Genomic DNA, 27,034 nt, shown 5'->3' with positions numbered 1-27,034 from the left:
CCTGCCAATGCAGGGGACACAGGGTCGAGCCCTGGTCCAGGAAGATCCCACATGCTGCGGAGCAGCTAAGCCCGTGTGCCACAACTACTGAGCCTGCGCTCTAGAGCCCGTGAGCCATGACTACTGAGCCCGTGTGCCACAACTACTGAAGCCTGCACGCCTAAAGTCCACGCTCTACAACAAGAGAAGCCATAGCAATGAGAAGCCCGTGCACCGCAATGGAAAGTAGCCCCTGCTCACTGCAACCAGAGAAAAACCTGCACGCAGCAACGAAGACCCAACACAGCCAAAAATAAAATAAATAAAATAAAATAAATAAAAATTTGAAAAAAAGAAAATATACATACTATAAGTATACAGCTCCATGAATTTAAAAAAATTGAACACATCTGTATAACAACCATCTAACTGGGAAACAGAATGTTACCCAAAGCACTCCAAAAACCCCTTTATGCCCCCTTCCAGTCATTAACTTTAAAAAGATTGCCCTATTTTCTAGCAGTGTGCATTAGTTGTACCTCTTCCTGTGTGTTATATAAATGGAATGATACAACATGTGCTCTTTTATGTCTTTTTTTTTCCCCCACTCAACATTATGTTTGTGAGAACCTTCTATATTGATGGGTGTAGTTAAGGAACATTCATTCTCATTGTTATGTGTTCTGTTGTATGAATATAGTGCAATGTATTTATCCATTTTACTACTGATGGACATTTGGATAGTTTCCAGTGTGGGAATATTTAGGAATAGTGCTTCTCAGATGTATCTTTTGGAAAACGTAAGTTTTCATTTCTTTGGGATATATATCAATGAGTAGTAGTCCTGGTTATAGAGTATGCCTATTATCAGCTTTAGTGCATACTGCCAAATGGTTTTCCAAAGTGCTTATACCAGTTGATACTTTCACCAGAACTGTATGAGCTTCCTGGTTGTGTTATTTCCTCTCCAGTGTTTTATATCATTATTTTTTTATTTTAGCCATTTTGTTAGATGTTTAGTGATGTTAAATTGTGGCTTTCATTTGTATTTCTCTGGTAACTATGAAGTTCAGCATTTTTCCAGTGTTTACTGGCCTTTTGTATACTGCCCTCATGAAGTGCCTATTCCAGGTCTTGCTCGTTTTTCTATTGGGTTGACCACCTTTTTCTTACTGATTTGTTGAATTTCTTTATATATTATGGATGTAGGTCTTTTTATATGTATTGTAACATGTATATATTATATATATATATATATACACATATATATGTCTGATAAATATATTCTCCCAGGCTGTGGGTTACCGTTTCACTCTTTCTAATCATTTTGACAAGTAGATATTCTTTTTTTTTTTTTTTTCCTGGCCACATTGCACAGCGTGTGGTATCTTGGTTCCCTGACTAGTGATGGAACCCATGCCCCCTGCAGTGGAAGCGCAGAGTCTTAACCACTGGATCACCAGGAAAGTCCCAATGAATAGATATTCTTAATTTTAATATAGTCCAGTTTATAAATATTTTCCTTTATGGTTAGCACTTTGTGTCTTATTTAAGAAATCTTTGCCTGTTCTAAGATCGTAAGGATATTATCCTATGATGATCTGTATGTGTTGGTTAAAAGTAATCTTACATCTTCACTCTTGATTTGACAAAAGCAACAAAATATCTTTTCTCTCAATATAGGAAAGAATTATTCCATATTTACTACGATTGAGACAAGCTAAGGATGAAACTCTTCAGGCTGCAGTCAGAGAAATTTTGGCCTTAATTGGCTACGTGGATCCAGTGAAAGGAAGAGGAATCCGGATTCTCACAATTGATGGTGGAGGAACAAGGTAAGGCTAGAAAAATGATTTTAAAAAAACTTTTTTTTATTGAAGTATAATTGATTTGCAATGTTGCGTTAATTTCTGTTGAAGAGCAAAGTGATTCAGTTATACACATATTCTTTTTTTATATATTCTTTTTCATTATGGTTTATCAAAGATATTGGATATAGTTCTCTGTGCTATACAGTAGGACCTTGTTGTTTATCCATTTTATATATGAAAGCTCACATCTGCTAACCCCAGCCTCCCACTCCATCCTCCCCCAACCCCCTCCCCCTTGGCAACTGCAAGACTGTTCTGTATGTCTGTGAGTCTGTTAGAAAAATTGATTTTTTAAAACTATAGATCCTAAATATTAAAAATAGAACTACAATATTATCCAACAGTTTCACTTCTGGGTGTTTATCCAGAGAAAACAAAACACTAATTTGAAAAGATATACGTACCTCTAGTGTACTGCAGCATTATTTACAATAACCGTGATATAGAAACAATCTGTGTCCACTCACGGATGAATGGATAAATATGTAATGGATAAAGAATATGTGAGGGATAAGTATACACACACACACACATATAGGTACTACACACACAGAAATAATACTCAGCCATAAAAAAGAATGAAATCTTGCCATTTGCGACAGCATGGGTGGAACTTGAGGTTATTGTGCTAAGTGAAGTAAGTCAGACAGGGAAAGACAAATACCATATGATTTCACTCATATGTGGAATCTAAGAAACAAAGCAAACAAAACAAGATAAACCTCAAAGATACAGAGAACATATTGGTGGTTTTCAGTTGGAAGGGAGATTGGAGGGTGGGCGGAATGGGGAAGGGGGTCAAAAGGTACAGATTTCCAGTTATAAAATAAGTAAGTCATGCAGATGTAATGTACAGCATAGGGACTATAGTCAATAATATTGTATTGCAAATTTGAAAGTTGCTATAAAAAGTAAATCTTGAATGTTGTCATGACAGGAAAAAAATGTTATGACTTATAGTGATAGATGGTTAATAGGCTTATTGGACTGATCATTTTGCAATGCATACAAATGTTGAACCCTTATGTTGTACACATGAAACTAACACAATGTCATATGCAATTACACTTCAAAAAAAAACTATACATCTAGTTCAGTTGTAGGAATTTTTTAAGCTGATTCAGTGTATTTATATCATTATAAAGTCAAATTTTTAGAATAAAACATGAAATCGTTTTTCTTAATTTACTAACTTATAAGTCTAAGAACTTATTTTGAACATATACCTGAATTTCCTTTGTTTGTTTGTTTTTTTCTTAACATCTTTATTGGAGTATAATTACTTTACAATGGTGTGTTAGCTTCTGCTATATAACAGTGAATCAACTATACATATACATACATCCCCATATCTCCAACCTCTTGTGTCTCCCTCCCACCCTCCCTATCCCACCCCTCTAGGTGGTCACAGAGCACCAAGCTGATCTCCCTGTGCTATGCGGCTGCTTCCCACCAGCTATCTATTTTACATTTGGTAGTTTATATACGTCCATGCCACTCTCTCACTTTGTCCCAGCTTACCCTTCCCCCTCCCCGTGTCCTCAGGTCCATTCTCTACATCTGCGTCTTTATTCCTGTCCTGCCCTTAGGTTCTTCAGAACCTTTTTTTTTTTTTTTAGATTCCATATATATGTGTTAGCATACAGTATTTGTTGTTCTCTTTCTGACTTATTTCACTCTGTATGACAGACTCTAGGTCCATCCACCTCACTACAAATAATTCAATTTCATTTCTTTTTATGGCTGAGTAATATTCCACTGTACATATGTGCCACATCTTCTTTATCCTTTCATCTGTTGATGGGCCCTTAGGTTGCTTCCATGTCCTGGCTGTTGTAAATAGTGCTGTAATGAACACTGTGGTACATGACTCTTTGAATTATGGTTTTCTCAGGGTATATGCCCAGTAGTGGGATTGCTGGGTCATATGGTAGTTCTATTTATAGTTTTTCAAGGAACCTCCATACTGTTCTCCATAGTGGCTGTATCAATTTACATTCCCACCAACAGTGCTGGAGGGTTCCCTTTCCTCCATACCCTGTCCAGCATTTATTGTTTGTAGAGTTTTTGATAATGGCCATTCTGACTGGTGTGCGGTGTTACCTCATTATAGGTTTGATTTGCATTTCTCTAATGATTAGTGATGTTGAGCATCCTTTCATGTGTTTGTTGGCAATCTGTATATCTTCCTTGGAGAAATGTCTGTTTAGGTCTTCTGCCCATTTTTTGATTGAGTTTTTTGTTTTTTTTGCTATTGAGCTGCATGAGCTGCTTATCAGTTGCTTCATTTGCAAATATTTTCTCCTATACTGAGGGTTGTCTTTTCTTCTTCTTTTTTTTTTTTTTTTTTGCGGTATGTGGGCCTCTCACTGTTGTGGCCTCTCCCGTTGCAGAGCACAGGCTCCGGACGCGCAGGCTCAGCAGCCATGGCTCACGGGAGCAGCCGCTCCGCGGCATGTGGGATCTTCCCGGACCGGGGCACGAACCCGTGTCCCCTGCATCGGCAGGCGGACTCTCAACCACTGCGCCACCAGGGAAGCCCCTGTCTTTTCTTCTTGTTTATGGTTTCCTTTTCTGTGCAGAAGCTTTTAAGTTTCATTAGGTCCCATTTGTTTATTTTTGTTTTTATTTCCATTTCTCTAGGAGGTGGGTCAAAAAAGATCTTGCTGTGATTTACGTCATAAAGTGTTCTGCCTATGTTTTCCTCTAAGAGTTTTCTAGTGTCTGACCTTACATTTAGGTCTTTAATCCATTTTGAGTTTATTTTTGTGTATGGTGTTAGGGAGTGTTCTAATTTCATTCTTCTACATGTAGCTGTCCAGTTTTCCCAGCACCACTTATTGAAGAGGCTGTCTTTTCTCCATTATGTATTCTTGGCTCCTTTGTCAAAAATAAAGTGACCATATTTTTATGGTGGGTTTATCTCTGGGCTTTTTATCCTGTTCCATTGATCTATATTTCTGTTTTTGTGCAAGTACCATACTGTCTTGATTACTGTAGCTTTGTAGTATAGTCTGACGTCCAGGAGCCTGATTCCTCCAGCTCCATTTTTCTTTCTCAGTATTGCTTTGGCTCTTCTGGGTCTTTTTTGTTTCCACACAAATTGTGAAATTTTTTGTTCTAGTTCTGTGAAAAATGCCATTGGTAGTTTGATAAGGATTGCATTGAATCTGTAGATTGCTTTGGGTAGTATAGTCATTTTCATGATGTTGATTCTTCCAATCCAAGAACATGGTATATCTCTCCATCTGTTGGTATTATCTTTAATTTCTTTAATCAGTGTCTTATGGTTTTCTGCATACAGGTCTTTTGTCTCCTTAGGTAGGTTTATTCCTAGGTATTTTATTCTTTTTGTTGCAGTGGCAAATGGGAGTGTTTGCATAATTCCTCTTTCATATTTTTCATCATTAGTGTATAGGAATACAAGAGATTTCTGTGCATTAATTTTGTATCCTACTACTTTACCAAATTTGTTGAATAGCTCTAGTAGTTTTCTGGTATCATCATTAGGATTCTCTATGTATAGTATCATGTCATCTGCAAACAGTGACAACTTTACTTCTTCTTTTCCAATTTGTATTCCTTTTATTTCTTTTTCTTCCCTGATTGCTGTGTCTAAAACTTCCAAAACTATGTTGAATAATAGTGGTGAGAGTGGACAACCTTGTCTTGTTACTGATCTTAGAGGAAATGGTTTCAGTTTTTCACCATTGAGAACAGTGTTGGCTGTGGGTTTGTCATATATGGTCTTTATTATGTTGAGCTAAGTTCCCTCTATGCCTACTTTCTGCAGGGTTTTTATCATAAATTGGTGTTGAATTTTGTCAAAAGCTTTTTCTGCATCTATTGAGGTGATCATGTTTTTTCTTCCTTCAGTTTGTTAATATGGTTTATCACATTGATTGATTTGCGTATATTGAAGAATCCTTGCATTTCTGGGATAAACCCCACTTGATCATGGTGTATGATCCTTTTAATGTACTGTTGGATTCTGTTTGCTAGTATTTTGTTGAGGATTTTTGTATCTATGTACATCAGTGATATTGGCCTGTAGTTTTCTTTCTTTGTGACATCTTTGTCTGGTTTTGGTATCAGTGTGATGGTGGCCTTGTAGAATGAGTTTGGGAGTGTTCCTCCCTCTGCTATATTTTGGAAGAGTTTGAGAAGGATAGGTGTTAGCTCTTCTGTAAAGGTTTGATAGAATTTGCCTGTGAAGCCATCTGGTCCTGGTCTTTTGTTTGTTGGAAGATTTTTAATCACAGTCTCAGTTTCAGTGCCTGTTTATATTTTCTGTTTCTTCCTGGTTTAGTCTTGGAAGGTTGTGCTTTTCTAAGAATTTGTCCATTTCTTCCAGGTTGTCCATTTTATTGGTGCGTAGTTGCTTGTAGTAATCTCTCAGGATCCTTTGTATTTCTGTAGTGTCAATTGTTACTCTCCTTTTTCATTTCTAATTCTATTGATTTGAGTCTTCTCCCTTTTTTTCTTGGTGAGTCTGGCTAATGGTTTATCTTTTTTTTTTTTTTTTGCTGTACGCGGGCCTCTCGCTGCTGTGGCCCCTCCCGTTGCGGAGCATAGGCTCCAGACGTGCAGGCTCAGTGGCCATGGCTCATGGGCCCAGTCGCTCCGCGGCATGCGGGATCCTCCTGGACCGGGGCAGGAACCCGCGTCCCCTGCATCAGCAGGCGAACTCTCAACCACTGTGCCACCAGGGAAGCCCTGGTTTATCAATTTTGTTCATCTTCTCAAAGAACCAGCTTTTAGTTTTATTGATCTTTGGTATTGTTTCCTTCATTTTCATTTATTTCTGCTCTGATCTTTATAATTTCTTTCCTTCTGCTAACTTTGGGGTTTTTTTGTTCTTCTTTCTCTAATTGCTTTAGGTGTAAGATTAGGTTGTTTATTTGAGATGTTTCTTGTTTCCTGAGGTGGGATTGTATTGCTATATACTTCCTTCTTAGAACTGCTTTTGTTGCATCCCATACGTTTTGGGTCATCGTGTTTTCATTGTTGTTTGTTTCTAGGTATTTTTTGATTTCCTCTTTGATTTCTTGTGATCGCTTGGTTATTTAGTAGTGTATTTAGCCTCCATGTGTTTGTATTTTTTACAGATTTTTTTCCTGTAGATATCTAGTGTCATAAAGTTGTGGTCGGAAAAGACACTTGATACGATTTCAATTTTCTTAAATTTACCAAGGCTTGATTTGTGACCCAAGATATGATCTATCCTGGAGAATGTTCCGTGAGCACTTGAGAAGAAAGTGTATTCTGTTGTTTTGGGATGGAATGTCCTATAAATATCGATTAAGTCCATCTTGTTTAATGTATCATTTAAAGCTTGTGTTTCCTTATTTATTTTCATTTTGGACGATCTATCCATTAGTGAAAGTGGGTTGTTAAAGTCTGCTACCATAATTGTGTTACTGTTGATTTCCCCTTTTATGGCTGTTAGCATTTGCCTTATGTATTGAGGTGCTCCTATGTTTGGTGCATAAATACTTACAATTGTTATATCTTCTTCTTGGTTTGATCCCTTGATCTTTATGTAGTGTTCTTCTTTGTCTCTTGTTATAGTCTTTATTTTAAAGTCTGTTTTGCCTGATAGGAGAATTTTTGCTCCAGCTTTCTTTTCATTTCCATTTGCATGGAATATCTTTTTCCATCCCTCACTTTCAGTCTGTATGTGTCCCTAGATCTGAAGTGGGTCTCTTGTAGACAGCATATATATGGGTCTTGTTTTTGTATCCATTCAGATAGCCTGTGTCTTTTGGTTGGAGCATTTAATCCATTTACATTTAAGGCAATTATCGATATGTATGTGCCTGTTACCATTTTGTTACTTGTTTTGGGTTTATTATTGTAGGTCTTTTCCTTCTTGTGTTTCCAGCCTACGGAAGTTCCTTTAGCATTTGTTGTAAAGCTGGTTTGGTGGTGCTGAATTCTCTTAGCTTTTCTTGTCTGTAAAGGTTTTAATTTCTCTGTTAAATCTGAATGAGATCCTTGCTGGGTAGAGTAATCTTGGTTGTAGGTTTTTCCCTTTCATCTCTTAAAATATGTCCTGCCACTCCCTTCTCGTTGCAGAGTTTCTGCTGAAAGTCAGCTGTTAACCTTATGGGGTTTCCTTTGTATGTTATTTGTTGTTTTTCACTTGCTGCTTTTAGTATTTTTTCTTTGTATTTAATTTTTTTTAGTTTGATTAATATGTGTCTTGGCGGGTTTTTCCTTGGATTTATCCTGTATGGGACTCTCTGTGCTTCCTGGACTTGATTGACTATTTCCTTTCCCATATTAGGGAAGTTTTCAAGTATCATCTCCTGAGATAGTTTCTCAGTCCCTTTCTTTTTCTCTTCTTCCTCTGACACCCCTGTAATTTGAATGTTGGTGCATTTAATGTTATCCCAGAGGTCTCTGAGACTGTCCTCTATTCTTTTCATTCTTTTTTCTTTATTCTGGTCTGCAGTAGTTATTTCCAGTATTTTATTTTCCAGGTCACTTTTCCGTTTTTCTACCTCAGTTATTCTGCTATTGATTCCTTCTAGAGAATTTTTAGTTTCATTTATTGTGTTGTTCATCGTTGTTTGTTTCCTCTTTAGTTCTTCTGGTTCCTTGTTATACATTTCTTGTATTTTCTCCATTCTATTTCCAAGATTTTGGATCATCTTTAGTATCATTACTCTGAATTCTTTTTCAGATAGACTTCCTATTTCCTCTTCATTTGTTTGGTCTGGTTTGTTTTTACCTTGCTCCTTCATCTGCTGTGTTTCTGTATCTTTTCATTTTGCATAACTTTCTGCATTTGTGGTCTCCTTTTCGCAGGCTGCAGGTTCGTACTTCCCGTTGTTTTTGGTGTCTGCCCCCAAGTGGCTAAGGTTGGGTCAGTGGGTTGTGTAGCCTTCCTGGTGGAGGGGACTGGTGCCTGTGTTCTGGTGGATGAGTCTGGGTTTTGTCTTTCTGCTGGGCAGGACTGCGTCCGGTGGTGTGTTTTGGGGTGTCTGTGACCTTATTATGATTTTAGGCAGCCTCTCTGCTAGTGGGTGGGGTTGTGTTCTTGTCTTGTAGTTGTTTGGCGTAGGGTGTCCAGCACTGTAGCTTGCTGGTTGTTGCGTGGAGCTGGGTCTTAGCGTTGAGATGGAGATCTCTGGGAGAGCTTTTGCCGTTTGATGTTATGTGGAGCCGGAAAGTCTCCAGGAGACCAGTGTCCTGAACTTGGCTCTCCCACCTCAGAGGCACAAGCCTGACACCCGGCTGGAGCGCCAAGACCCTGTCAGCCACACGGATACTGTTTTCCTAAAACGAACAGACTCTCAGTTATTTCTCCAGCTAAGATGGGTTTCTTCTGGATCAGAAGAGAATTACATTTCTGGATCTATAACCATGAGGAGCCGTGAACAAATCCCCTTCCTCTGATTTTAATGTGACCTAGTATTTATATTTTAGTTTGGTCTTTTCAGACGTTTTCGATAGTTTAGGACAGTTTATCAACTGTGATTCTCTTAAAATCTTGGCAGTGTTCTGTAATATTCGTTTTCTTTTATTGTATTTATCTTACCCATATGTATCAGTCAACTAGTAATAAAGTGATTGTTAGAAAAGGAGCCTATGGCAGTAACTTCCTGACTCCCTACATCTCACAGATGCCAAGCTCAGAAGGAGATAATTTCGCCATTAGGCTCCCTTCTTACTAATCGCAATCCATCCATGCTTCCTATTCGGTCTTAGTTTGTCTAGTTCCTTATTTGTTGGTTAGATGCTTTGGCTTCATTTCATGAACCTTTCCCCCTAAAATTTCTAGCTTGTGTTCCAGTTCCCTGCCATCTCTGCTCTTCCCTTAAGAGACAACAACTAGAAACACAAAAATGTATTATTGAGTAGTAATCGGTGCTATGAAGAATTGTAAAGCAAAGTAAAGGAAGGGATAGAGAGTAACAGTGCTGTTACTGTCTAAAGAGTGATCATGGCTATGTGTTTTTGAAAAAATAACAGTTGAGAAGAGATCTGAAATAAGAACATGGAAGAACATTCAAATGTCTGTTTAGAGTGAGGGAGCTATATAGTGAAAAGAGATCTGTGATCAGTAAGTAATACTTGATTTCATAGAATAGGGGTTTTATTAGTCATACAGGGAGGAAATTAGAGTGAGGATATTTGGGAAAATCTAGAGGCTGGTTCATCTAGAGGATGAAGGTGGGGTTAGATCACTGATTCTCCACTGGAGGTGATTTTGCCCTCTAGAGAATATTTGTCTGTGTCTGGAGACATTTTTAGTTGTGACAATTGGGGGATTGCTACTTACATTTAGTGAGGAGAGGACACTTGTGCTAAATATCCTCCAATGCCTAGGACAGTCCCTACAACAAAAGATTACCTGGCCCAAAATGTCAGTGGTGTTGCTGTTGGGAAACCTCAGTTTAGGGGACTATGAGAAAGCAGCCAGAATGGGAAATGGGTATTGAAAGGAGTAAGGTAAGAAGGCTCGTGAGAAAAGAACCCATATCTTAACATTTCTTTTGTCTGCAAGAGCCTGGTAGAGTGTTAGGCATGTAGAATCAACCTAGCAATAATATTTATTTTTAAATTTGTCCTTGGGCTTCCCTGGTGGCGCAGTGGTTGAGAGTCCGCCTGCAGATGCAGGGGACACGGGTTCGTGCCCCAGTCCGGGAAGATCCCACATGCCGCGGAGCGGCTGGGCCCGTGAGCCATGGCCGCTGAGCCTGCGCATCCAGAGCCTGTGCTCCGCAGCGGGAGAGGCCACAACAGTGAGAGGCCCATGTACCGCAAAAAAAAAAAAAAAATTTGTCCTGAATTAATTTATAAATACTGCATTTTAAAATAGTTTCCTTCTGGCTTATACAAGTGAAACTTGGGAGGAAAAAAAAAAGAAAAATATAAAGAAAAACAAAACAAACGAAACAATCATAGCTCACAATTCCAAGGTTATTTTTACTATTTTGATTTATTTCTTCAAATATTTTTTTCTGTTTGAATATATACATGTGCATGTTTTATTTTCTTTTTATAAGATAATGGAGGGCACACTGTTAACTATATTTTATCTAGCATGATCTTTAATTCTTCATGTCTCACATTAAAAATACATTGAATTCACAGTGTATCACCCTCATAAGCCATCTTTTCTTCTCTGACTGCTCTTCAAATCCACATTACTTCTGGCAATTAAAAAAAAATCTGTATCTTTCGTTTTCTATGAAAACGTCTTAACGATGTTTTCTAGTAACTTTGTGCTCGTAGTATCAAAGCACAATTTGACACTCTAAATTTTATTTTGTGGTGCCTGACTAATACTGTGTTCTCTGCTCCACACCTTGTATTGGGATTAGAACTTTTCATTATGTCTGTATGTCCCCCAGTATTAAGGATTTTCCAGCACCTCCTGCACCTCCTAGGCTGTTTCATCTTTCACATTCCATCATGAAGCTACTTGCTGCCTTTGGCAAGAGTCCAGAAATGAACAAAGTCAGCACATAAATGAATACATTCTTAGTGCAAAGCCTTGTTTTGAGGTCGTTGAAAGTTTTTAAAAATGAATAAATAAAAGAAAGCTTAAAAGTATGACTAGTAAAATACATGAAATGTATAGAAGCACAGGTAACCGACCCCATTGCTAAGTGGAGAAACCCAGTACGTGGCACCCCAAAACTGGTGAGTGGAAGTTTGAAGGAATTTCCACAGTTGGAGTGTTTGATAAAATATTTTACATTGCCATATCTTTGTTGTCTTATTTAAAGAGATACTAGTGTAAATTCAAAATGTGGTGCCATGACACAGGTTTTAATACCATTATTTAGATATAGATTTTCAAAAGTGATCCAGAAACCTTCATCAGTTTTAACTGATGATAATTTATATTATTAGTTTTCATGTTAGCATATAAGCTAGGAAACCAAAGATTGTTTTATTCAATAGTTTAACTTTCCTTAAAACAAGAATTCTCATTTTTGCCTTTTATTTTTCCTACAGGGGTGTGGTTGCTCTTCAGACCCTACGAAAATTAGTTGAACTTACTCAGAAGCCAATTCATCAACTCTTTGATTACATTTGCGGTGTAAGCACAGGTGATTGTTATTATCATGTGGAAGTGGTGCATCCCAGCAGTGCATTAAGAAAAATAACATTAAGCGCTCAAGTTTAAGATCCTGGTCATTTCCTGAAATGATGGATGTTAGTTTCATGTTTTGATGATGAATAGACCTTTGATTTGTATAATGAACTCTTTAAAATGTTTACTGGGAATAAGTTAATATTCAGAAGTAGATTTTAGCGTGCTTTTCTAATATGGTTTAAATAAGCCACAGTGACAAGTATAAATTATGAATTATCACCTTATGGTATAGTCACCTGAAGGAAAGTAGCAAAGTGATAGGTGCTCAAATTGTGCTTGAACAAACGGAACATTAAGGATGGATACGATTTTACTTTCTTTTGAAAGGTATCCCTCTGTGAGGAAATTGCTTCTTATATCCTTTTTTATCTGGTTGTTCGAAACCAAACGGATAAATGTGAGAATCTATGTTTTTTAAAAGCTTTTTAATATTGCTAGTTGATGTACATTTAAAATTCTAGTTTCATGCTTGTATAGAAGAAATTGGCAACTTAGAATAATAAGCTTCTGAATAATTTTCTAGTTTTCACTGACTCACCAACAGATAAATTTTTGTTTTGCTTTCTGTTTGTTTTGTTTTTCTGTTTCTTACATCAACTTTCTCACCCATGCATTACCCCCATCCTCCAGGGTGTACAGGAAGCCTCTCAGGGTACCTATAGCTATTGCTTACCTCCCAGGTAACACTCAAGGACTGTTAGCATTGCAGATCCCTGCTGTACATTTTACTATTTGGCCTGATAATTTCTCACTTTACATTAGTTTATCTTCATAGACTTTTATATTTTTTCTCATTCTTTGGAATTATAATAGTAGACCTAAAGACTACCAGCAACAAAATCAAATGATTTCTCTACATTATCTGTGTCAGGTATGACAGATATTCCCAAAGGGCATGTGAATTGATGCTCCATTATGAAAACTAAATGAGAGCAGTTGTAGGGATAATTCACAAGTATAAGGAATCGGTGATTCCTGTGATGTTCCACTGAACAATGATTCCTCAAGATGATAACAGATTTGGGAAAGGTTGGGTTAGAGAAAGTTAAAACAGGTTTCTTTACAGAGGGACTTCTGAGATCTTCTAGCGTATTAAAAATGCCTTGTGACTCTCAGGATAGGAAAATAATACGTATATCCCCAATTAATATAACTATGGAAATTTTTCTTAAAGAGACCTTCACAGTGCAGGTGTTCTTGGTATTTTTTCCCGGAGCTGTTACCCTGGCCATTTCTGTTAAATTTTGGAATGGTCCTAGCAATTTAAACCTTTAAACATATCTACAAGCTAACTTCTTGCTTTGGCACCATTTTTAGTAGGTGGGTGCTTAATGAAGAGAATTTTAAACCAGAGATTCATCTACCGAGTAGAGTATTTGTTAATGTAATATGTACATTTCGGGACTTATCACAATATATCTTTTCCATTGTGTCTTCTAGCTTACTTTAACCTTAACTTATAATATAGTGCTTATAATTTTCCTTTCTTTTAACCATTTTGTATATTCTAATGTAGAAATTTTGTTTGCACATTTAGTGTTCGTTTGTTTGTTTTGGCTGCATTGGGTCTTACTTGCGACCCATGGGATCTTAGTTGCGGCATGCAGGCTCTTCATTGTGGCATGCGGGCTTCTCTCTAGTTGTGGCGTGCAGGCTCAGTAGCTGCAGTGTGCAGGCTCTCTAGTTGTGGCATGCAGGCTCTAGAGCACACAGGCTTAGTTGGCCCGCAACATGTGTGATCTTTGTTCCCTTACCAGGGATCGAACGCACGTCCCCTACATTGGAAGGTGGTATCTTAACCACTGGACCACCAGGGAAGTCCCTGCACATTAGTTTTTATAAAGTTAAAAATATATATTTAGTTTAAGGGTAATGTCCTTAACCATTCAGTAAAATTCAGTTTTTTAATATCTGTTCATCTTTATAATAGCTCTTCTTAAAAGCAACTTAATTTTTTTTGACAAGTTATTTCTTGTGTTAATTAAACATTTTCTGCAAATTGATAAGTAACAATTTCTATCATATAGTTATGCCATACAATGTATTTTAAAACAAGCTGACTTATCTTTTACTAGAATAAGACTAAGAATAATAAAATACATAAAATATTTAAAATACATTATAATAGTGATTTCCTGTGTTTTACTTTGTTCATTATCTTAATGTAAGCAGTGATACTCTACAGGTCTTCGCCCTTACCACCCTCTCCCTGTCACTCAAAGCGTTCTTCTCCCCTTTTCCTCTTTAGTTCAGGGCTAGGCCAGCTAGGTACACTAGGTGGCAGTGTGTCCTATCAAGTGCAGCTAGGGTATGCAGTCAGCTATTTAAAAAGACATCCCAGAGACCTAATGTCTTTATTTATTACATTGGTTCCCAGGACCAACCTGAAGGAGTAATCATTTTAATGAATTGGTAACTTGTCAAATATACTGTATTCTCTGACTAAAACTAAGGAATTTATTAAGGTTAGAGAGGACATTGTCTACCACGGTATCTTAATTATATATTATTTAATTTAATGCAAAACAACACATTTTTATATATTTTTAAATTATCATCATCATCAGTGGTTAGTATTTATTGAATCCTCATTGAGGCCTGGTAATGCCCTTTACGTGTGTTATCCCAGTGTTATAAGAACATGTAAATTTTAGTTGCTGTTATTATCCTTATTTTATAGATGAAAAAATTGGGGCTCTGGGAGGTTAAGTAGTTTGTCTCAGGTGACACAGTTAAAAAGTATCAAAGCTAGAATTTTAACCAAGTCTGTGACTCAGGAGATCTTATAAGTACTATAATGGCAGTGCTGATAAAAACTAAGGATTCTTTCTTTCAGGTGCTATATTAGCATTCATGTTGGGATTGTTTCATATGCCCCTGGATGAATGTGAGGAACTTTATCGAAAATTGGGGTCAGATGTGTTTTCACAAAATGTCATTGTTGGAACAGTCAAAATGAGTTGGAGCCATGCATTTTATGACAGTCAAACATGGGAAAACATTCTTAAGTAAGTTGTACTTATTCTTTTTATTTTTTTGAGATTAATTTGTGCTTTTATTTGCCAGTATAACTACAGTAGGCTGCAAATTTTTTAATACTTTTTTATAATAATAGATTTTACATCACAATCCAACAAACACACACATATATAATATGTATACATATATAAAAGTAAAACAAAAGTTTAGCCAAAAATGTCTACCACGAGTGTTAATTCTTTAAGACTTTTTTTTTTAACCAAGGCTGAACTGCACTGACACATTGTAATCACCAAAGTCCCTAGTTAATCTTAGGGTTCACTTTATAAAGTGAATAGTGTTGCACGTTCTATGGCTTTGGACAAAAGTATGATGACATAAAATCATTATAATGTCATACAAAGTATTTTCACTGCTCATAAAGACTTCTGTACTATATGTATTCATCTCCCCTCTCCCCCCAAACTCCTGGCAACCATTGATCTTTTTATTGTCTCCATTGTTTTGCCTTTTCCAGAATGGCATATAGTTGGAATCTGTTTTTCTTTTTTCCTTGAAGAGAGGGGTTCAAAGCCTTTATGTCTATAAGACCACTCATGGCTCACACACACATGAACCAGACAGGCTCTAGGTGGCAAACTCCCCGACTAAATACCGTAGCTTTCCTTCCAGTACTGAGCCCTGTCCCACTGGTCCTGCGCAGCAGCCACGTGGAGGTGCAGGGGAACACGTGTTGGGTATTTGTTCATAGGAAGGCCGCAAGTTTTGTGCCCCTTGTCCTAATGAACCCAGATTCCTGTCAGATGTGTTGTAAACAAGCCGTTTCTTCACACCCCCTGCTCTGAGCACACGCCATGTACTTATTCTTTTTAAAAATGTCTTGATTTATATTTGAACAATGCAGAAAAATATAAAGAAGAATACTAAATTATTGATTGCACTAATTAAAGATAACTACTGTTTTGGTGAATTGTATTCTTTTCACTGTTTTCTTGGGTTCACATGTTTGAGATTTGCATGTAAAAGTTGCAATTGTCTTTTAAAAAATTGAGACCATATTGTATATAGGACATGTTTGCACCTGTTGTTTTTCCTTAACTTACAGTTGCCCCTAGGTATCCGTGAGGGATTGGTGCCAGGACCTCTGAGAGTACCAAAATCCACAGGTTCTCAAGGGCCTTATTTAAAATGATGTCGTAGTATTAGTCTTTCTCAAGTCATTAACAAATATTCTTCTAAAAGATTTAATAATTTTTAAACATATTCTTCCAAAATATTACAAAGCTGTTATACTCACCTTCTAAAAATATAAGCATAAAATAGAAACTTAAAATCACCCATTATCTTGTTAAGAGCTGTAGACTTTGCAGTATGTTTTCTTCTAATTTTTTTTCCCTAGACTGTGTACATTTTCATATATGTTTCATATGGTGGAAATTATATTGTAGTTATAATTTTCTATCTTTTCCCCTTTTTCAACTTTATGAAAATGTCTTGACAAATTTTTATAAGACTGCACTGTATTCTGCAGTGCCATATTTTTTTAACTGTTTATATTTGGGACATTTATGTTATTTCTGATTTTTTGTGATCCTGAACAATGCTATGGTAGGAAAATTTACATTTCTGCCCATACTTCAGAATGTATCAGTAGGTCAGTTTATAAGAAGCATAATTATTGGGTCAATGTTGATGGCTTTTAAAAATAATCATTATAGGGCTTCCCTGGTAGTGCAGTGGTTGAGAGTCCATCTGCCGATGTAGGGGACACGGGTTCGTGCCCTGGTCTGGGAAGATCCCACATGCCGCGGAGTGGCTGGGCCCGTGAGCCATGGCTGCTGAGCCTGTGCTCCGCAATGGGAGAGGCCACAACAGTGAGAGGCCAGCGTACCGCAAAAAAAAAAAAAAAAAAAAAAAAAAATCATTATATAGGAAATAGAGAATATGTAAAGAAAACAGTGAAAATAGCTTATAATCCTACCAAGAACAAAAGCACTATTAACATGGTGATGTACATTTTTCTGGAATTTCTTGGAGATAAATAAGTATATGTGTATGTGAGGTTGTGAATGTGCATTTGTATTCATCCCCTTCACAAAATTAGGATGATAATGCACGTGTAGTTTTGTATCTTGCATTTTCACTTAGCATTTTATTGTGATTGGTTTCCTATGTTGTTAAATATTTTTTGAGATAATTTTTTTTTAACTTTCTTTGGTTGCGTTGGGTCTTAGTTGCGGCAGACAGTCTCCTTAGTTGCAGCTCTCTGGCTCCTTTACTCACGGCACGTGGGCTCCTTAGTTGCAGCAGGCAGGCTCCTTAGTTGTGGCATGCAAACTCTTAGTTGCAGCATGCATGTGGGATCTAGTTCCCTGACCAGGGATCAAACCTGGGCCCCCTGAGTTGGGAGCACGGAGTCTTAACCACTGCACCATGAGGGAAGCCCCTTGAGATGTGTTTTAATGGTTGTTCGCTATCCATTTTATGGATGTACTATTTTTTATTTAACAAATTCCCTAGTGGAAAAAGGATATTTCAGATATTTTTCCTGTTCAAAATAAAGTTTAGGTGGATATCTTACATCTCTACTTAAATCTCTGGTTATATATTTAAGGTAAACTTCTTGAGTGAAATTTTGGGTCAGAAAGTATACATGTTTTAAGAAATCATTTTTTAGATAGATAGATAGATAGATGTATATACCTGAATTGTTCTTCCACACAGTTGTCCCAGCTTACCCACCAACATCAGTTTGTGTTTCCATTTCATGAAATACTTATGAACACCAAACATTTTAATTTTTTGAACTTTGTCAGTTTGAGAGATTTTTAAACTGGTGTTTACAGTTTGCATCACTTTGGTTATTGATAAGTTTGAACATTTTTTGTTCTTTTATTTATTTCTTTTTTGTGTGTGAATTTCAAGAGCATAATATTTGCTCATTTTCCTACCAGGGCATTGCTCACTATATTGTAAATGTATTAACCGTTTGTTGATATATTGAAAACATGCTTTTTAGGTAAAAACATTTTTTTAATGTGTAGGAGTTTGAAGTCTTCATTTGTCAGATCTTTTCCTTTAATTTTGAACTTTGCTTTAATATTTAGAAAGTCTTTCCTACCTTGAAATCAGGTAAATCTTTATATTATTTTCTAGTCCAAAGGCTTAATTAAGTTTTTTTTTAGGTCATAATTAAGTCTCATGATTCTGTGGTTTGACTGGACATTTCTTCTGGTCTTGTCTAAACTCACTCATGGTTACTGGCAGCCAGCAGGCAGCTCAGCTGAGATGGCTGGGACAGCTGGTCTCTCTTGTCCTGGGCTTCATCCCATCATGGTGGTCTCAGAGTTCCAGTTAGGGCAAGCCTCAGTGCTTGAGGACTTACCAAGCCTCAGTTTAGTGGCATATTTGCTGATGTCCCATTGACCAAAGCCACTCAAACACAGGGTCTGTGTGGAAAGAGACTGTATACAAGGGTATGGAAATCAGCAAGTGTGATTCAGTGGGGGCCTTGTTGTTATGCTTTACCATGCCCACTCCCTGGCCTTTTTTGTCATTTTTTTTCTTTCATTGTTTATTGAGAACATTTTTATATTTTTTCGGGTGGTAATGATTTTGTGTTATTATAGGGATGCTATTTTTTTTGACGATTATAGTAGCTTTATTCTTTTTTTTGAATTTTATTTTGTTTTTTTATACAGCAGGTTCTTATTAGTCATCCATTTTATACACATCAGTGAATACATGTCAATTCCAATTGCCCAATTCATCACACCACCACCACCACCACCCCGCCACTTTCCCCCCTTGGTGTCCATACGTTTGTTCTCTACATCTGTTGTCTCAATTTCTGCCCTGCAAACCAGTTCATCTGTACCATTTTTCTAGGTTCCACATATATGCGTTAATATACAATATTTGTTTTTCTCTTTCTGACTTACTTCACTCTGTATGACAGTCTCTAGGTCCATCCATGTCTCTACAAATGACCAAACTTCATTCCTTTTTATGGCTGAGTAATACTCCTTTGTATATATATACCACATCTTCTTTATCCATTCGTCTGTCAATGGGCATTTAGGTTGCTTCCATGTGTCCTGGCTATTGTAAATAGTGCTGCAATGAACATTCGGGTGCATGTGCCTTTTTGAATTATGGTTTTCTCTGGGTTTTTGCCCAGTAGTGGGATTGCTGGATCATATGGTAATTCTATTTTTAGTTTTTCAAGGAACCTCCATACTGTTCTCCATAGTGGCTGTATCAGTTTACATTCCCCAAAACAGTGCAAGAGGGTTCCCTTTTCTCCAGACCCTCTCCAGCATTTGCTTTTTGTAGATTTTCTGATGATGCCCATTCTCACTGGTGTGAGGTGATACCTCATTGTAGTTTTGATTTACATTTCTCTAATAATTAGTGATGTTGAGCAGCTTTTCATATGCTTCTTGGGCATCTGTATGTCTTCTTTGGAGAAATGTCTGTTTAGGTCTTCTGCCCATTTTTGGATTGGGTTGTTTGTTTATTTGATATTGAGCTGCATGAGCTGTTTCTATATTTTAGAGATTAATCCTTTGTCCATTGATTAGTTTGTAAATATTTTCTCCCATTCTGAGGGTTGTCTTTTCATTTTGTTTGTACTTTCCTTTGCTGTGCAAAAGCTTTGAAGTTTCATTAGGTGCCATTTGTTTATTTTTGTTTTTATTTCCATTACTCTAGGAGGTGGATCATAAAAGATCTTGCTGTGATTTATGTCAGAGAGTGTTCTTCCTATGTTTTCCTCTAACAGTTTTATAGTGTCCAGTCTTACATTTAAGTCTCCAATCCATTTTGAGTTTATTTTTGTGTGTGGAGTTAGGGAGTGTTCTAATTTCATTCTTTTACATGTAGCGGTCCAGTTTTCCCAGCACCACTTATTGAAGAGACTGGCTTTTCTCCATTGTGTATCCTTGCCCCCTTTGTCACAGATTAGTTGACCATAAGTGTGTAGTTTTATCTGTGGGCTTTCTATCCTGTTCCATTGATCTATGTTTCTGTTTTTGTGCCAGTACCATATTGTCTTGATTACTGTAGCTTTGTAGTATAGTCTGAAGTCAGGGAGTCTGATTCCTCCAGCTCCGTTTCTTTCCCTTAAGACTGCTTTGGCTATTCGTGGTCTTTTGTGTCTCCATACAAATTTTAAGATTTTTTGACTTATTTCTGTAAAAAATGCCATTGGTAGTTTGATAGAGATTGCATTGAATCTGTAGATTGCTTTGGGTAGTAGAGTCATTTTCACAATATTGATTCTTCCAATCCAAGAACATGCTATATCTCTCCATCTGTTGGTATCATCTTTAATTTGTTTCATCAGTGTCTTATAGTTTTGTGCATACAGGTCGTTTGTCTCCCTAAGTAGGTTTATTCCTAGGTATTTTATTCTTTTTTTTTTGCAGTGGTAAATGGGAGTGTTTCCTCAATTTCTCTTTCAGACTTTTTATGATTAGTGTATAGGAATGCAAGAGATTTCTATGCATTAATTTTATATCCTGCATTCATTGATTAGCTCTAGTAGTTTTCTGGTGGCATCTTTCGGATTCTCTATGTATAGTAGCATGTCATCTGCAAAACAGTGACAGTTTTACTTCTTCTTTTCCAATTTGTATTCCTTTTATTTCTTTTTCTTCTCTGATTGCCGTGGCTAGGACTTCCAAAACTGTGTTGAATAATAGTGGCGAGGGTGGACATCCTTGTCTTTTTCCTGATCTTAGAGGAAATGCTTTCAGTTTTTCACCATTGAGAATGATGTTTGCTGTGGGTTTGTTGTATATCGCCTTTATTTTGTTGAGGTACGTTCCCTCTATGCCCATTTTCTGGAGAGTTTTTATCGTAAACGGGTGTTGAATTTTGTCAAAAGCTTTTTCTGCGTCTGTTGAGATGATCATGTGGTTTTTCTCCTTCAGTTTGTTAATACGGTGTATCACACTGATTGATTTCTGTATACTGAAGAATCCTTGCATCCCTGGGATGAATCCCACTTGTTCATGGTGTATGATCCTTTTAATGTGTTGTTGGATTCTGTTTGCTAGTATTTTGTTGAGGATTTTTGCATCTATGTTCATCAGTGATACTGGTCTGTAATTTCCAATTTTTGTAGTATCTTTGTCTGGTTTTGGTATCAGGGTGATGGTGGCCTCAGAATGAGTTTGTCAGTGTTCCCTCCCCTTCAATTTTTGGCGAGAGTTTGAGAAGGATGGGTGTTAGCTCTTCTCTGAATGTTTGATAGAATTCACCTGTGAAGCCATCTGGTCCTAGACTTTTGTTTGTTGGAAAATTTTTAATCACAGTTTCAATTTCATTACTTGTGATTGGTCTGTTAATATTTTCTGTTTCTTCCTGATTCAGTCTTGAGAGGTTATACCTTTCTAAGAATTTGTCCATTTCCTCCAGGTTGTCCATTTTATTGGCATAACGTTGCTTGTAGAAGTCTCTTAGGATGCTTTGTATTTCTGTGGTGTCTTTTGTAACTTCTCCTTTTCATTTTTCATTTTATTGATTTGAGTCCTCTCCCTCTTTTTCTTGATGAATGTGGCTAATGGTTTATCAATTTTGTTTATCTTCTCAAAGAACCAGCTTTTAGTTTTATTGATCTTTGCTATTGTTTTCTTTGTTTCTACTTCATTTATTTCTGCTCTGATCTTTATGATTTCTCTTCTTCTACTAACTTTGGGTTTTGTTTGTTCTTCTTTCTCTAGTTCCTTTAGTTGTAAGGTTAGATTGTTTATTTGAGATTTTGCTTGTTTCTTGAGGTAGGCTTGTATAGCTATAAACTTCCCTCTTAGAACTGCTTTTGCTGCATCCCATAGGTTTTGGATTGTCGTGTTTTCGTTGTACTTTGCCTCTAGGTATTTTTTTATTTTTTCAGTGATCTCTTGGCTATTTTGTAACGTATTGTTTAGCCTCCATGTGTTTGTGGTTTTTACTATTTTTCCCCCCTAATTGATTTCTAATCTCATAGTGTTGTGGTCAGAAAATATGCATGATATGATTTCAGTTTTCTTACATTTACTGAGGCTTGATTTGTGACCCAAGATGTGATCTGTCCTGGAGACTCTTCCATGTGCACTTGAGAAGAAAGTGTAAAGTGCTGTTTTTGGATGTAATGGCCTATAAATATCAATTAAATGTATCTGGTCTATTGTGTCATTTAAAGCTTGTGCTTCCTTATTAATTTTCTGTTGGGATGATCTGTACATTGGTGTAAGTAGGGTGTTAAAGTCCCCCACTATTATTGTGTTGCTGTCGATTTCCTCTTTTATAGCCGTTAGCAGTTGCCTTATGTATTGAAGTGCTCCTGTGTTGGCTGCATATATATTTATAATTGTTATATCTTCTTCTTGGATTGATCCCTTGATCATTATGTAGTGTCCTTCCTTGTCTCTTTTAACATTCTTTATTTTAAAGTCTATTTTATCTGATATGAGTATTGCTACTCCAGTTTCTTTTGATTTTCATTTGCATGGAATATCTTTTTCTATCCCCTCACTTTCAGTCTGTATATGTCCCTAGGTCTGAAGTGGGTCGCTTGTAGACAGCATATATAGAATCTTGTTTTTGTATCCATTCAGCAAGCCTGTGTCTTTTGGTTGGAGCATTTAATGCATTCACGTTTAAGGTAATTATCGATATGTATGTTCCTATTACCATGTTATTAATTGCTTTGGGTTTGTTTTTGTAGATCCTTTTCTTCTCTTGTGTTTCCCACTTAGAGAAGTTCCTTTAGCATTTGTTGTAGAGCTGGTTTGATGGTGCTGAATTCTCTTACCCTTTTGCTTGTCTGTAAAGCTTTTGATTTCTGAACCGAATCTGAATGAGACCCTTGCCGGGTAGAGTAATGTTGGTTTTAGGTTCTTCCCTTTCATCAGTTGAAATATGTCATGCCACTCCCTTCTGGCTTGTAGAGTTTCTGCTGAGAAATCAGCTGTTAACCTTATGGGAGTTCCCTTGTGTGTTCTTTGTCGTTTTTGCCTTGCTGCTTTTAGTAATTTTTCTTTGTCTTTAGTTTTTACCAATTTGATTACTGTGTGTTTTGGTGTGTTTCTCCTTGAGTTTATCCTGTATTGGACTGTCTGTGCTTCCTGGACTTGGGTGGCTATTTCCTTTCCCATGTTATGGAAGTTGTCGACTATAATCTCTTCAGATATTTTCTTGGGTCCTTTCTCTCTTCTCCTTCTGGGACCCTTATAATGCAAATGTTGTTGTGTTTAATGTTGTCCCAGAGGTCTCCTAGGCTACCTTCATTTCTTTTCATTCTTTTTCTTTTTTCTGTTCTGCAGCAGTGAATTCCACCATTCTGTCTTCCAGGTCACTTATCCGTTCTTCTGCCACAGTTATTCTGCTATTGATTCCTTCTTGTGTAGTTTTCATTTCAGTTACTTTATTGTTCATCTCTGTTTATTTGTTCTTTAATTCTTCTAGGTCTTTGTTAAACATTTCTTGCATCTTCTCAATCTTTGCCTCCATTCTTTTTCCGAGGTCCTGGATCATCTTCACTATCATTATTCTGAATTCTTTTTCTGGGAGGTTGCCTATCTGCACTTCATTTAGTTGCTTTTCTGGGGTTTTATCTTGTTCCTTCATCTGATACATAGCCCTCTGGCTTTTCATCTTGTCTATCTTTCTGTGAATGTGGTGTTTGTTCCACAGGCTGCAGGATTGTAGTTCTTCTTGCTTACACTGTCTGCTCTCTGGTGGATGAGGCTATCTAAGAGGCTTGTACATGTTTCGTGATGGGAGGGACTGATGGTGGGTAGAGCTGGCTGTTGCTCTGGTGGGCAGAGCTCAGTAAAACTGTAGTCTGCTTGGCTTCTGATGGGTGGGGCTGGGTTTCCTCCCTGTTGGTTGTTTGGCCTGGGGCGACCCAACACTGGAGCCTACCCGGGCTCTTTGGTGGGGCTAATGGCGAACTCTGGGAGGGCTCACTCCAAGGAGTACTTCCCAGAACTTCTGTTGCCATTGTCTTTGTCCTCACAGTGAGACACAGCGACCCCTTGCCTCTGTATGAGACCCTCCAACACTAGCAGGGAAGTCTGGTTCAGTCTCCTGTGGGGTCACTGCTCCTTCTCCTGGGTCCCGATGCACACACTACTTTGTGTGTGCCCTCCAAGAGTGGAGTCTCTGTTTCCCCCAGTCCTGTCGAAGTCCTGCAGTCAAATCCCGCTAGGCTTCAAAGTCTGATTCTCTAGGAATTCCTCCTCCCGTTGCCGGACCCCCAGGTTGGGAAGCCTGACGTGGGGCTCAGAACCTTCACTCCAGTGGGTGGGCTTCTGTGGTATAAGTGTTCTCCAGTCTGTGAGTCACCCACCCAGCAGTTATGGGATTTGATTTTACTGTGATTGCGCCCCTCCTACCATCTCATTGTGTCTTCCCCTTTGTCTTTGGATGTGGGGTATCTCTTTTGGTGAGTTCCACTGTCTTCCTGACGATGATTGTTCAGCAGTTACTTGTGATTCCAGTGCTCTCGCAAGAGGGAGTAAGGATGCTGTTTTTAATTATAGCATCAGTAGAATCTGGGAATGTTGAGAATTCTTTTTTTTTTTATTTTGACGTCTCTCTAAAGTGACCAATTAATGTTTCAGATTTTCTCTTCAAATTTATATTCATAACAATTCACTAAAGCATTTTAGCTTTTTATAAAATCAAGGTTTAAACAAAAAATAAATGTGAACTTTGCTTAAAGTGTGAAAGCAGCATGCTCCTAGTATCTCTGTCCCAATTTTGCAGCAAGATTTCTATGAAAAGATAAAGTGAAAAGACCCTTAGGAGAATAAAATTGCATTGATCTTCATGCCGAGGAAACACACAGATCAGGTTGGGAAAGATAAAGATCTTGTCTGTTTTAAAAAGCATTTTACATTGTATTTATAAAAGATAATAATGGCTAGATTACTACCTAATTTGTAAATATGTGAAATTCACTAATATTCTAGTTGTGAAGCATGAGTGTCACTTGAAAAAATGTCATTAGAAAAATGTTTTTCCTTCCTGAGGCAGGTTTGTCAAAAAACATAGTCTTTGTATTCAGTACAGGGGGAAAATACATAATTTTTAAGTCTGGAAAAAGTCTGCACTGAAATAAAATTACCTTATAATGGAGTTGTGAAAATTGCTACCCACGGACAGTTTCTGTTATGTTGCAGTAATTCAAATGTCAACTCAGATGATTTAAAAAGCATTTTTGGGGGGTGGCATAGGTTCTATATTGCTAAAACAGGTTTGAAGTCTGAGTGTCCTGATCTGGTTTTTAGACTGTTCTTCAACTAGTCTGCCACACTTCTGCAGGCTTATCTCAGCACAGCTCCTTTATCCCGTCAGGAGGATCCTGAAAACATCCAAGTTGTTCTGCCTCTGTGCCTTTACTCTGGATATGTCCTGGCTTTTAATGTGTTTTCTTGCCATCGTTGGTGTCCTTAAGCTACACCTCCGTGCATCTTTTCCAGATACTGCAGCCTGTATTGATTGCCCCCCTCAGAATTGTAGATACTTGCAGTTTGAATAAGAGGTTAATGGATAACTATTGTTTTATGTGCATTAGTTGGATTATAAGCTTCCTAGAGGAGATTCTTATACTACTTTTATGTCCTGCATGGTTTTGACAAGCCATGAGCCAACAGTAATTGCACAGTGTATGTTCCCTGATGTTGGGAAATAAAATTTTGATATACTTTAATTCTTCTCCTTTAATAAAGGGATAGAATGGGATCTTCACTAATGATTGAAACAGCAAGAAACCCCATGTGTCCTAAGGTAAGTTAGAGTCTCTTAAATATAACACGTGATTGGAATTGAAGGTCAGGTGAACGGATTTATTATGAAGGCCCTTGTTAGGAGCCTCTTTTAGTAGATTATATAGATTCGTTATATATTGGCTCATTCTGTGAAGGTACAGAATGTGATCATTGGACCTTTTCTATATCAAGTAAAAGTATAACAAAAGTTTAAGAACATGAAAGACTGGGACTAAAGATAAAGAATTATTTTATTATAGTGTTAATCACATCTAGGTATTTAAGGAAAATTGTGGCATTTCCTCCCAGATTTTTTTAAAGAAACTTTATGTGCCTCTTAGAAAATATTAAATTAATATACAAATGGAACCCCAGTTTTTTAAATGTTAATGTCACTAGAATAAGTCTCAGTTTGGCTTCGCCTTTTATTTACTTTGTTTGAAACCCAGTGATCTGAGTATTGCTTGAGTTTTGTGTTCTTTAACAAAATTCATTATTTGATTAAGGAATAAGGGTTTATGTACACAGAAATCCCATGCAGGTTGTGTTTATTCTTGCGTGACAAGCTGTAACCATAAAAAATCAAATACAGCTCCCTCTATTGCTCTTTCACTCTTGCTTGCACATATTTTTATTCATTCTTTAGATATTAATTATGTTACCCCATGTGCCAGCATAATGCTAGGGACTTTGGATACATTAGTGAGTAAACGCAGACATGGAGTTTACGGTCCAGTAGGGCAAAGTAAGCATTAGTTAAATGATCACACAAATGAGATACAGTTTTCCCAAAATAAGTGCTATGGAGCACAAAAACAGTTCTCTGAAAGCATATATTTACAGAGACGTGAGGGAGGCTGCTCTAAGGAAATGGGCTTTGCGGTCTCAGTGTGAAGGCTGATGAGTGTTCCTGGCAAAGGGAACAGTGTGTACAGAAGGAGCCATGGAGAAATGCAGGCCCTGAAAGAGTTCTTGAAGGCTGGAGCCTAGGGATCCTAGGGCAGCGTGTGCAGTGAGGCTGGAGGGGTAGCTCCATCAGACCACACGAGGCCATGATAATGAAATGCACTAGCTCATTGGAGAGGACCCTAAGATGCACGCTACACCTCTTGTTTATTCTCTTGTATCTTCACAGGGCTTCCTGTTTATTCTTAAATTGTGAGAATTGCCAACTTAAAAAAAAGAAAAAGAATAGGGTGGGTGTGGGGGAACTGCAGCCATCTCAAAAAATAATTCACGCGTGATAAATGAGGCAGCCATTGACACGTTTCTTAATCGAGCCTGCCTGTATACTAGTTAATGGAAAGACCCTCTGGATGTTAGTGTAT

General features: G+C 37.4%; 1 protein-coding gene across 3 annotated transcripts in view; it reads left to right on the top strand.

The window, feature by feature from the left end:
* PNPLA8 (patatin like domain 8, phospholipase A2) overlaps positions 1 to 27,034 on the top strand; it is a 135,608-nt gene that overhangs the window by 92,081 nt on the left and 16,493 nt on the right. For all 3 annotated transcript variants that reach the window (XM_081244724.1, XM_081244725.1, XM_081244723.1), the window contains exons 4-7: positions 1,663 to 1,814; positions 11,826 to 11,920; positions 14,804 to 14,975; positions 25,668 to 25,725. In XM_081244724.1, coding sequence (XP_081100850.1) covers positions 1,663 to 1,814; positions 11,826 to 11,920; positions 14,804 to 14,975; positions 25,668 to 25,725 — 477 coding nt within the window. The remainder of the gene's footprint in view (positions 1 to 1,662; positions 1,815 to 11,825; positions 11,921 to 14,803; positions 14,976 to 25,667; positions 25,726 to 27,034) is intronic.

The sequence above is a fragment of the Mesoplodon bidens genome (assembly GCF_964165515.1).
Source record: "Mesoplodon bidens genome assembly, chromosome: 9".
NCBI lineage: Eukaryota > Metazoa > Chordata > Mammalia > Artiodactyla > Ziphiidae > Mesoplodon > Mesoplodon bidens.
The sequence above is the reverse complement of the archived record's forward strand: the minus strand, read 5'-3'. Positions and strand labels throughout refer to the sequence as shown.